The 12,974-nt window shown below is 38.7% G+C and overlaps 1 protein-coding gene across 5 annotated transcripts in view; it reads right to left on the reverse strand.

Annotated features, from left to right (window-relative positions):
- arhgef28 (Rho guanine nucleotide exchange factor 28) overlaps nucleotides 1–12,974 on the reverse strand; it is a 41,914-nt gene that overhangs the window by 10,146 nt on the left and 18,794 nt on the right. For all 5 annotated transcript variants that reach the window (XM_015388387.1, XM_015388388.1, XM_015388389.1 and 2 more), the window contains 13 exons: nucleotides 12,227–12,373; nucleotides 10,799–11,049; nucleotides 10,594–10,719; nucleotides 10,392–10,509; nucleotides 10,042–10,296; nucleotides 9,865–9,941; nucleotides 9,601–9,779; nucleotides 7,996–8,087; nucleotides 7,725–7,910; nucleotides 6,436–6,638; nucleotides 5,731–5,778; nucleotides 4,164–4,682; nucleotides 1,245–1,488 (listed from right to left, as the gene is read on the reverse strand). In XM_015388387.1, coding sequence (XP_015243873.1) covers nucleotides 1,245–1,488; nucleotides 4,164–4,682; nucleotides 5,731–5,778; nucleotides 6,436–6,638; nucleotides 7,725–7,910; nucleotides 7,996–8,087; nucleotides 9,601–9,779; nucleotides 9,865–9,941; nucleotides 10,042–10,296; nucleotides 10,392–10,509; nucleotides 10,594–10,719; nucleotides 10,799–11,049; nucleotides 12,227–12,373 — 2,445 coding nt within the window. The remainder of the gene's footprint in view (nucleotides 1–1,244; nucleotides 1,489–4,163; nucleotides 4,683–5,730; nucleotides 5,779–6,435; nucleotides 6,639–7,724; nucleotides 7,911–7,995; nucleotides 8,088–9,600; nucleotides 9,780–9,864; nucleotides 9,942–10,041; nucleotides 10,297–10,391; nucleotides 10,510–10,593; nucleotides 10,720–10,798; nucleotides 11,050–12,226; nucleotides 12,374–12,974) is intronic.

The raw sequence follows: 12,974 nt of genomic DNA on the forward strand, positions 1-12,974 counted from the left end.
TAATTACAGGTCTCCTGATGCAACTTTTTCATTTCCGATATGATACCAATATTGCGGCTTTGAGAAATGGCCAATACCGATATTGAGCAGATACGATTATACAGAATATGTAGAATATTAGAAGATGCTTGATCAAGTTATATTACTAAAACAGGGATAAAAATTCAACAGCAAATGGTATGAAACAAATGACCCATATAAAATTAACCAGTAAGTTACAAAAACTTTAACAAAAGCAGTTTTCATAGTCATCAGCATGAAAATATCGGAGATTTTAGATGCTGGACAATAAAATCTGATATTAGTTTTTAATATCGTATTGGGACATCCCTAATAATACTTTAAAGCAACAAAGGAAAAGATTTTTCTGTGCAATATGAAACAGTATTTTGTGGTAACCTTTACAATACAACTCAATCAAACATTGTTAGATGCGATATGGTGCACTCCAAATGTATAAAGAAACAATATGATATACCAGAACCCACTTTCCAGAGGGCCCCGGTCCTTTGCATAGATTTTAAAATGCTACTCATCTTTTGCTAAGAGCAGAATTTTCATCATAAACATGAAAAGAGAAAGATTTAAGAAGACAGTAGAACAAAAGTAACTTAAGGGAAGACATAATTAAAGATGGAAGGGATGTAAAATGAAGGGAATAAAATATGTAAGGAATAAAGAAATGAATCAAAGATAAAAGTTAAAAAGGGAAGTCAGAAGGAAGGAGAGATGGAAAGGGAGGTAGGACAACAAAGAGGAAAGAATGAGGAGAAAACACGAGAAAGGAAGGACGACTTCCTAAGTAAGGAAGAAACAAGATAAACAAGAAAGACAAAAGGGAGAACACTGGGAAGGAGCATAGCACAGACATTAAAAATAAGGAGGGTTTGGATATAGGCAACTATGCAGGAAAGAAGAAACAAAAGCAAACAAGACAAAAGAGCTTCATTAAAGAAATATTTGAGGAGAGGGAGAATAGAAGACGCACAGAAAAAAGAGGGGGAGTCACAACATTTCCATATTTGTCTATACATAGAAATTATTATGGTGTTTTTAAAATGTACAGACAATCTTGAAAACAATAATCATCATTGCATTAGTTGTTTTACTAGGTGAAGGAAACTTAAGGGAACAACTATCTGAATCTAAGCCTATTATACAAAAGATACTGAATAAGACCAACTGTCCAGCCAGTATCAATAATAAACCACCCTTCTATCAATAAGCTTTCAGGTTTGTCTTACCGCTGGTCGAGTGCTGTAGCCTTCCTATGGGACTGTAGATGTATCCTGATCCAAGAGGGTTGGATACAACAGGGTACTGTCTGTTAGATCTGTCCAGCAGGCTGTTGAAACTATTGTGTGCGTTCGGGTCATTCCGTTTGTGGTGGACATGGCGGTTGTTAAAGCTGTCACCAGCGTACGCCGCCTCGTTCACAAACACGGAGCCGTTACCGGCGTGCCGTCTGGAGTTATATGGCGGAGAGGCCTGTCAGACAGAGAAAAAAAAGTCCCACCGTTTACTTCACTTATTCACAACAGATGTCAAGTCAAGGCACGTTACAGAGTCTTTTCAATCAAATCAAACAGACAGATTGGTGAAAAGGTTGATTCAATTACTTGTTACCAATTGAAGCAATTCAATCAAGTTGGAGCTGCATTTTATTTTCAGAGAGCTGTTGCTAGCGGTGATGTTCATCTAAAAAGATGCTTTTATTTCTTTACATTACTGTTTTTTAATTCTCTTTCTCTAAAAAAAATAATTGCTTCTTGCTCCCTGAATGGTTTTACAATCTCACCACCTCTGAGCCTCATAAAGCTTTTAATCCCACATCAAACAGCAGGCGTCATCAAACATATAACAGACAGAGAAATGCTCAGCCCTTAAGTAATAAGCTAACACTTGTTACAGCTCAGGTAGTTCTGTATAATATGACGACTGATTGATATTGCATTAAATTTGCAATATACCATTCTTGTGGGCCTCTAGTCTTCTCCTACTGTACCATCATGGGCTCTCTCTTCTGTCCACTGATCACATCAACAGAGCTTTTCCACTGTTGAGGCAGCACAGCTAATTAGATACGACCTGAGAGCTGATATATATGTGTGTGTGTGTATAGGGGTGTGTGTGTGTGTGTGTGTGTCATTCGATCTGTCTCTGACCCTCTGAACTACTGCCTGAGGCTAAAACATTACCAAGGAAACATTAGAACCTCCACTGCCAACGCCGGCTTTTGTGCGTGCACCGCTTTTTTAATGCGGCCTTTGTGGAGACTAAAATAGATGAATGGAAATACATACAGTAAGTCTGCTCAAAGCATGGAGAGCCTTATGATATCTAGCCGAAAAAAAGAAAAGAAAAAAAAAAGCCCATGGTGGTTGTGTGTAAATTAATGAGGGAGAAGGGGAATATTGTAACCCGAGTGTGCTCATTTATCTGTCTGTTCTGGCGCAGAGTCACCGGCCAGCAGAGATGCACTGAAAAAGTATTCATTTCTACTGAACGCTTTTAGAATGTGTCATCTTACAGTTGCGACTTTTACGTCTTTTTTTAATTTGGCATTTAATAAGAGCTGATTAGCAAAGTTATTCCTCAGGATGCCCTTTTCAGAAGCAACCTGGATTCAAAGACAGACACACACACGCACAAAATGTATATTTATAGAGGAAAAAGAGATGTGATTTGCTAAGGATTTCTACACTGGGATTTGAGAAAAGTGTGTCTGCATCTCTGAAACTTCTTTTACTGTGTTGAAGACAGCTAGTCAGACATTCACTCAACAAGACATTTCAAGAAGAAAGCCTTTACCAAAAGAAAACCACAGAACCAAATCAATTTAAACACGTGACACCAGGTGCTGTGGTCGGCTGAGGCTAAAACCAAAGCGTTGGGCCTTCATGCAAAATAAAGAAACCATTCTCAGAGTGAAACAAGGCCGTGGCAGCATTAACCTGTGAATTTTTTTTACTGTTTGGACTCTATTGTAGGATGTATGCAATTAAACACAAGATTAGTCAGTGCAAAATACTAACTTCAGGGTATAGAGGACGATCTTTTATCGAAGGCCATCCTATGTGCTCGTCCCGTTAGCTATCTTTTTCTGCGCATGCACACTTTCAGGTATATATGTGGGGTGAGCTAAGGTTTCAGATAGTCATTGAAGCTCACCTTTCTCACTGTGGTTCTTTGAAAATGGCCGAGGGGTTAGGGTGAGCGTTCAGACACAGTAAGCCTGTATGAGCTATGAGAATAGCAACTTTTAAACAGAGCGTGCAGGAGGAAAAAAGGGGTTGTGCATGTTATCAATAGCGTTTAATAGGCATTCCCTCTCAGGAACGGGTACAGGGTTGTGCCTGTGCATTTTTTTTTTTAAAGTGGAGAGGGCGGGTCTTTAAAAAAATTCACAAAAATCCTCCACTATACCTTTAAGACTGGTTGGAGGGACAGATGGATCAGTCAGACAACTAAGGAAAGGGGTTATATTGGTGCTTGAATAGAAACTGAACTTGAATTTAATCATCAAACTGTTATTAAACATGAGACTTAACATTTGCACATGGTCTCCTTGCAATCTGACCATTAGATACCTTTGAGTGAATACAGTTTGGAAGGTACTGTATGCGCTTTATGTGGTAGATTAGCTCCATCATTCAAACTGCTGAGATATATCAGTTTGTTGGGGGCAAACAACCTCAGAGAACGGTGACCTTTTACCCTTTAGGCCTTAAAGCGTCAGGGTGAATATTAATAAAGGGCTTTTCAAACAGTGTCAATAATTCAAGGCCTTCAGGACACAACTGATTGGTTCCCTGGGCTGCGTGCCTCAGGTTTAATTATTTTGTTCAGGCTTTTATTTGCAGCAGTTTAATTATCATTAATCATTAAGATGTTTACTGGTGAGCTGAGCTGCTAGAGCATGAAGACAAATGGTGCTGAAATTGCTCTTGTTATCACAGCTTGTATATCAAGGCTGGCTGAGCTGCTGTGGAGGAACGAGTGAACTGGTGAAAGCTGATAGCTCTTTAAAGAAGGAGAATCTCATTAGTGGGTTCATGGAAGGAATACTGGATAAACCATGCTTTGTGAAACACCTCATAAAGGGTCAAGAGTTTCTGTTAGGAGGAAGGCTGGTTCGTTTAACATCAGCTGCTTGGCCCTACCTGCTGCACATCTAGAGGGATGACCATGTGAGGTATAACAGCGGGCAGGCTGCTCTGCCGACCGTGCTTCCAGGCCTGGAGCAGCTTGTGCTGATCCTCCAGACGCTCCCGCTCCCTTTCCACGCTCCTCTGACCCTCTCTGAGCCGCTCCAGGCTCTGCTGGTACTCCTCAAGTTGTTCCTCCAGCTCCTGTCTTTCCCGCCTCAGTTTCTCTGCAGCCAGCTGGCACTTTTTCTCCCTTTCCTCCAGCTTGCTCTCTTGCTCCACCTGCTGGCTCTCTCTTGCCTGGCACTCTCGCTCCCAGCGCTCCTTTTCCTGGCGCAGCCGTTCCCGGAGCCGCTGGGCTGCCGCCACTTCTTCCTTGCGTTTCTCCAGGTTGCGCTGCTTCTCCTGCTCCTGCAGGGTGTTGCTGCGAAGGCCGTGGAGGGGCAAGCAGTGGCTGCGGGGCGAGGTGTGCTCACTCGCTTGGAGTAGAAGTCTCTGGACCTCATAGCAAGTGTCCTGAATGGTTACGGCAGCCTAACACAAAGAAGTAGGAAAAGATATTTAAAAAAAAAAAGGTTCACCTCACTGTTTGCAGCATATGTGCATCTGGCAGCTGGTAATTTGAAAGGCAAATGATCATGGAAATTATGGTCAGGTTCAGCTGGTGCCCTAGTTTTTTTCATTTTCCTCATATCCCCTTACTGACAGAATTGTGGGTTTTGGTTTCAAACATACAAGGGAATACAAAAACTTTGAATATGAAAATCAAATAGTGATAAAAACCCCAAACCTGAACAGGAAAGAGAACACACAAACTCACACATACGCCGAATGCAAATCCACACCCTCGCTACATGAATTTACATTTTATATCAAGATAGGGCTGTGTGCATCGCAAAAAACAAAAGACCCCCCTGTATCCCTGAGCAGAAAAAAGGATCATTGGGGAAGTGTTCTGGTTGCTTGCTTACTTTTGCTTCAAACCATCAAACAGAGATGTTGCTCTGTTTGCTGAACCTGGAGCTTCAGGCTGGATCCCCGTGTGACTAACTAGCAAATATACCTGTTTGGTAGGTAAACAAAGAATAAAAAAGGTATAGGCTTCACAGTGCCTGGAAGATATGTTGAAGGAGCCCCTATATGATTTAGTTTTTTTTTCTAGTTAAATAAAAGTGAAAGGTCCCGTTGTTTTTCTGCTCAATTTGAGAGCCAACCAATACCTATATTTACAGGCTAGAACAGGCTAGAGATTGGTAGTTTAATACTTAAATATTACCACGATAAAAAGAAAGCAAGGAAAGACATTGCTGTAGGAAAGTTACTAGAAATCTTATTCCCACAAACTTTATAGGCAGAAGAGACCAAAACTGGACTACTTGGTCTTCATGCTGATCGCTAAAAACATTCTGCTTTCAAGGTTCAATATAAAGCTTGATTTATATAATTTATGCTGAATTGAGACATACAGCCAAATATTTATAATCCAGGTAAATTCACATCTAAGTTAATGAAAGGTTAGAAAATCCCTCTGGATTATGAAAAGTTCTGCAAGGCACTGCTGCATTTCTACGACTGCCCTTACCTGTAAACTGTAGAGCAGCTGAGTCAGGGTTTGGACACTCTCTGCAGCCTGTAGATGAAAAATAAATAAATAAATAATGATGCAGGTCATTAGATCAGCTGTGCTCATAAATGTTAGCTATTTTTAACACATTCCTAAATAAAAAGATGAACTGGGAGTTTGAGATACATTTCATTTATTGTATGAATAAAAAAAAAACCCACAAGAACAAATCTAATACATCTATGCAGCAATTGTGCCCCCTTCAGGCTAAACTAATCTCTACAGCTCTATTTAATAGCACATTACCTGGCAGGAGCTGATAAGAAAACGATTCATTCTTATCGGAGTAATTTACCTCACAGGTCACAGAGGCTGCAGAGAGCACAGCGCTAAAGGCTTTGGAATAAGCCTCCATATCTATTTTTAATGCTGTAGGATTTTAAAGAGTGAAATGGACTTCCCTTTATTACAAGTTTATCAATTATTCAAAACATTGAGATTGTAATGTTATTCTGACAGTGATTAATTATTGAAGGGAGCCTTGGCTGATATCTGTAAATAGGATGGTAAAAAAACTACCTAGGAGAGACTTTATTACCTCTGACTTCTATACAGCAGGAATGGATAGACAGTAAACCATGAAGCTATGATGAAACCTGACTTGAAATACATTTAGTATTCATTATATACAAACTAGAAAAGCAACATCAAAAACATTTTCACCTTAAAATCAATACAGCTCCCATCTCTTTTTTGTAAGTCAGCTGCAGACTGAGACTCAAAAGCATCAGTCAGGCTTCCCCCGTTTTCCTCGAATGTGGGATCGGCGAGAGCGTCGGGACTGACAGGGAACATGGAGTCCGAGTCCTGGCTGTGACTTGACAGAGAACGGGCCTTGGATGACAGTGCAGCTTTGAGGTTCTCAGCTGCAAAAAAACAGAATGGAAAACAGACTAAACATGCAGCTGACATAAAGCATCTGTGCCGCAAGAGTAGCAACTGCTACTTCCTGTTCATTTACAGTTCTTACAGATGTCGTTTTAATAAAGTTCCAGACTCTTCTACACTCAAACTTTACAGCAGTTTTCTTTTATGATAATCTCAGTACAAAACATTTATCTGAATGGAATTCATTATAGAGCTGCACTGTGGTAGAGTGGGTAGTAATGCTACGCTACATTCTTGCCTTGCAGCAAGAAGGTTCTGGGTATTTCTGCATGGAGTTTGCATGTTCTCCCTGTGCACGCGTGGGTTCTCTCTGGGTACTCCGGCTTCCTTCCACAGTCCAAAAACATGACTGTTGGGTTAATTGGCTTCTCTATATTCTCCTTAGGTGTGTGCATGGTTGTGCGTCTCTGTGTTGCCCTGCCTCACACCCATAGACTGCCGGAGTTAAGCACCGGCCCCACGAGACCCTGACATGGACTAAGCAGGAGAAAATGGATAAATCGTTTATATTAAAACATGAAACAACATAGTGGATTGCACTTAAATATGGTTGTTAAAGACAGAAGGACTGATTAGATCAGAGACATTTCAAAATTTAAAACAGACTGATCAAATCTGTACGTAAGATTCATCCAGAGTTCAAAATTAGTTAATTGTTCCATTATTAACCCTGTGGAAGTCAAAAACACAAACATCAGAAACATTTTATTTGTGCATTAAATACTTGAACGCCAAAAGTGACCCAAGTTTTAACATTTCAAAGAAATAACATTTACTATGATGCACAAAAGCTGATCAATATTAAAGACATGCTCTGATGTCATGCAGGGGACTAATCTTATACTTTGTTTTAAGGTTTATATAAAACTACTACCCTACTACTAGTACTACTAGTACTACTACTACTTTATTTGAAATAATGATTTGAAACAGAATGTAATATAAAATAATTTTGATATTTTTTTTGCAAACATTCTAGGAATACCTAGTGTAAATGTGTTAATGAATAAAATGGTATGTAAAACTGCTTCTGAGTCGACATTGTTTCCAGTTTTGTGTCCCACCTTCTTGTAGGGCAGCAGCCAGCAGTCCAGCCGCCTGCGGCAGCTCCTCTGATTGCATCTGGACCAGCAGACGCGGTTCTGCTGAAACGGCCTCCATTCTCCCGCTCAGAGCAGACAGTTCCGTGTAGATTTGCAGCTTCTCCTCCAGGCTGGAGCAGATCTGCTGATCCTGACTCGTCAAACTCTCTGATAGATCATTGCGGACAGGAATTAGAAAGTGTGCAACTTCAGTTATAAGAACATACAGAACATCTGCTTGGCACGGTTTTACCTTGAAGTTTGAGGATCTTCTGGAAACGAACCTCAGCAGCTCGTTTCTCCTCTTCAGATTCGCTTGCAGATCCCTCAGTCTCCTCTGGACAGCTGAGCAACAGCAGCAAAACCCCACAGGAAGAAAAGACTTTATGTTTTTAGCTAACGATACCAAATCCATGCTTCTTGGAAACTATGTACTACATATACAGAACTATGCAAAAGTATCTATATATAGATGTGTTAAACAATGTTCACATGTTGTCATGTTACAACCATACATTACTATTTCAATCTTTGGATTTTTTTATGGACTGTAATGCGGCACAAGTAGTTGCAGAAAGAAGGTCCAGGTTTTGAATACTGACCTTTGGGCTTTCTGCAATGACTTCAATGCAAAAATTTAAATCTAAATAAGTAACTTTTCCTAAAGAATGCCACCTTTTTTGAATTGAGGAGGTAAGTGGGACACTTTGCATATGGAATAAAGCCATTTACATTTAAAATAACAAAAAAAAAAACTATTGCATTGTCTTATTTTAAGTGCATGTTATCAAATTATCTTATTTTATGATTATAAATACTCACTTCATTGGGAAATCAGTTAATTTACCTACTCAAAGTAAGGGTAAAAACACTTAATTTTCTATTTATTTCTAGATCATTTTTGCAGTGTTTTCATGTTCTTCCAGTGCATGTGCAGGTTCTCTCCAGGTACTCTGACTTCCTTTTAACAGTTTTATAGGTATATGTGGGTGTGTGCATTGTTGTCTGTCTTGTGTTTCTTCCCTGTGATGAACCTGTTCATAGTGCCACCTGTACAACCCAGAAGACAGGCACTAGCTGCCTCTCTGAAAGAAAACAGCTATAAAGAATGAACGGATGGATTTGTTTTTAAGAAAGCAACACATGGTAACACAGGTGCAATATAATATTTGGGGTATTACTTTTTAACCATTTATGTCAAGGCTATTTATGTTGAAAGCCTCCAAATAAAATCCAGCACCAATAACTGTACTATACTAATAATTATTTTTATTTAGTACATTTATTGTTTTTGTTTGGAACTGAATCTCACAATAAATGTAGAAATATATTAAATATCTGAAAAACAATCTCCTCAGACCTCTAGTAGCACGTTTATTTTAGTTGTGAGCCTTATTTGCATCAAAACTATTATTATTATGCAAAATAGAAGACATATTATATATATATATATATATATATATATATAATAAAAATAAAGAAAATCAGTGAAGAGGCTAAACTAAACTAAATGTTTTGCCTTCATGCTGAACTCTATCTGGCAAAACGCTGATGTAGAAAAAAATTCCTGAATTTTAATGTGATTGCAACATATCCCAGATGTTTTGTGCTGGTTTAACAGAGCATTGACTCAAAGGGAGCTGAATACAACCCACCCTCATTAATTTTCACTACAAAATGACATATCCCTTTTCTTCCACCTCTCAGTTACACAAAAACTACCTTTCTGATTTCCAGAAAACCCTTATAAAATACAATAAATGTTATTGTATTTTATTAAATGGTTGGAATGGTTGGAACGTGACACAATATGAAAACGACAAAGGCATACAAATACCTTGCAAGAACATGAACAAACCTTTCTACAGCCTCTCTAATAAGCCTCATCCAGGTGTTTCGTTCCTCTTTGGATGAAGTGTGGACCTCGTACATTTCCGGGCCGGCGGAAGAGGCACTGATCAAAAACATCCCTTTTTCTTCATTTGCAACTTCCCGAACTATTAATTTCTGCAGTGCAATCACAGGAGGCTTCTGGTCCTGTGGGTAAAAAGTAGAAAAATAAATGACCGCACTAACAGAAAATATGTTACCAAATAGGTTATTGTGTAAAATGTAGGCTCACCACAGCAGCAAATGCATATTTCTGGTCTTTTTCCTGAAGGAAGATGAGGCTGTCGGTGAGGAGCAGTGCCAGGACATCTGGAACAGTGAACAGAAGCAGAACTCACTGTTACCTGAGTGGAAGATTTTTTCTATCTGAATAAAACAAACATGTTAACCCTGTGTTGGATATTCTTACCCTTAAGTCGGCCAGTGGCGGTCTTCCACAGTAGCACACCCTGGTATCTGAGGGTTTGACCCGGCCCCATCATGTCCTGCTTACGGAACGTGCGTCCACTCTTCAGCTTGGCGGTGCTGCGGTTCTCCATGCGGTTACACACTTCCTGCAATCTCTGGTGGCGCTCATATTCGCTGACTCTTGAGTCTACAGCTGCTATCACTTCTCGGATGTGCGCCAGAGCTTTGGAAATGTTACCATGCTCATCTGTTTCCTCTGGAAGATCAAGAAGGGAAGATTTAAATCCTGCTGAATGATGATATTAACTGCAGTTACCCTGACTTATCATTAGAGGGCAGGAGATATCTAACCTTGAGTATAATGTAGTATCCTCTCCAGCAGGACTGGGTACTTTGTGATTCTTTGGGTTACCAGTAAAATGCACTCAGGGATCTCTCTCCGGCGCACCAAAGAGTTATGACCTTGTTGCTATGGAAGGAAGTAGATATTGTTACACTTTATTTCCCTCCTCTGAATGGTAGTGTTTTTAAGTGAGAATTGAGGCAATGATACCTTAACAAAACTTTGAAATCTCTTGTTATGAAGCAAGAGATCTTTGAAAAAACTGACTGCTTCATTGTGATGACTGCAGAACTCTCCGTAAACCTGCTTCATTTTTTCTCCATTCTCTTCTGAAAACTACATAAAGGTTTTATTATCACACCGGAATCTCCTAATTTGATAAGTTTAAGAGTTGGTACAAAAAACTTAGTCTAACCTGATGAAGCAAGATGTCTCCAATTTGCTGTATCAGGTAGTTCCTATGACCCTGGGGCTGCCCAGAGGTCTGACGCCGCTCCTTCATGGCAGTGAAGAAAGCGTGGTGGAGAACAAGCAGCTGGTCCAGGCAGGGAAACACTCGCTCCACAGATTCCGTGTCGAGCTGTACTTCTTCCTTCATACCACGCCGGAAAACCTCAGCCATGATGTGCAGCGTCTGCAGGTGGTGGAGCTCAGTCTGCATCAGCTCTGTGTTGAAGGGTCAACAATGCAACTCTTGATTAGCACACACAAAAACTAAACCCGATACAAACATCGCTTTAAAGTAAAAATCTAAACAAGAACTAGAATTAGGGCTGCAACTAACGATTCTTTAGCAAACTGATAAATCTGTTGATTATTTTTTCGATTAATCAATTAATAATCGTATAGCAAAAGATTTTTTAAAGAAGACTTTTTACGCATTTAGACCAGTTGAAACTAAACTTTTCCACTTGAGGAGTTCTGGATAGAGCATTTTGACAGACGAAAATTCTTATTCTGTTAAATACTAAAATGTTTATATATTTTTTATAATTTTGATATAGGTACTGCTCTAAGTGGGTTGATCTGTCAGCTAAAGGCATGTTTTAGAGTCTCTATACTCCAGTTAATGATTTATTCATTACTAAATTAGTTTATGAATATTTCAATAACTGATTAATCGTGGTTAATCCAATTAGCTGTTTTAGCCCTAATTGAAATGCATTTGCATTCAAAACCAACAAATCAAACATTAATCCAAAATTCATTATATCAGATTCTGCAGCATTCAAAACTTAGTTTTTTTCCAGAAGATTTAGCATTTAGCTTCATCGATCTTCACATCAGTTTTAACTAGGTTATCTCACCCTGCAGGGAGAAGAATTCCTCACCATGATGCTGCCACCAACGTGCTCCACAATGTGGAGCCTTTGTTCTAGTGGATGTGGAAAAGGTTTTCTGGCCTCGGAATTTACATATATGATATATGTCAAACCACAAACAGCATTTGTTTATTTTGTTTAACAATGGATTTAATTTTACCCAACTCCCATAAATGTCAAGTGTATGGATTATTTTCTCATTTTATTTGGGGAGATTGGATTGCAGGAGGGTGAACACAGATGCAGGCCATTTATATATATATATTTTCCTTTCTCTCCCTTTTACTCCTACTTCACAATTTTGCACATTAGGTCTGCTATATAAAATCACAAAAAAAAAATCAAAATGATTGCTTTGTAAAAATAACACATAATACAACTCAAATGGAATGAGGACTTTCGCAACAAACTGTAGGTGTCAAGAAAAACACAAATTCAAAGATGTTTCTCAATTTCAGCGTTTTTAAAACATGGTATTATTGCAACAAATGTGAAAACAAACATTCCTATCATTGGCTTACCATAGATTACATCCTGCCTCTTGACAGCTCGTTTGTCTTGCCTCTTGCAGAACTTGTGTTCTACCGTCAGACTCCATGACTCAGCTTCATAATCAGCAGAATCAGCTAATATGTCACTGTATGTGTGAATATATGAGTCCACACAGTCTGGAGAGAGGGAAAAGTAAAAAAGGACTTTTAATCAACTTTAAAATTATCAGTTTTCACAATCTCCTTAATACAGAGTTTTCAATTTTCCTGTCTGTTCTTTCCTATCAGAAAAAAGCTGCATTTACAGACACAGATAATATCAATTTCTTTAACTTACACAAAACCTTGACAAAGTTTAAGGGAAGGCCAGCGTAGCAACTAGTGAATATTGCTGACTTCAGTTTAATAGCAATGTCGAACTGAACTGAAAGGCAAGAGTGTTGGTAGTCAACACTTTTTTTAAATTTCAAATAACATAATTTCATTTTTCTAAGGATTTGAATTGATTAAAGTTTAAGCTCTCTTAAGATTTTATACATAAAAAGACTCAGAGTTTAACAGATTTTTGACTTTATCAATAAATGAGTGAAAAAAAAACAAAATTTATCCTCAAGTTCAGAAAAGGATAAGAAGAAATAAAAAAAGAGATGAACCAGAAGTGAACCTTAAGAGAAACACCACAACTGACAGAAAAAGAAATATTAAAAAGAATTTTAAAGAGTCAACAATTTTTTTTGATCCAATCATACATTTTTTGTGTTGATTTAGTTTTCAAGCC

Source organism: Cyprinodon variegatus, unplaced genomic scaffold, assembly GCF_000732505.1.
Source record: "Cyprinodon variegatus isolate N-32 unplaced genomic scaffold, C_variegatus-1.0 Scaffold421, whole genome shotgun sequence".
Taxonomy (NCBI): domain Eukaryota; kingdom Metazoa; phylum Chordata; class Actinopteri; order Cyprinodontiformes; family Cyprinodontidae; genus Cyprinodon; species Cyprinodon variegatus.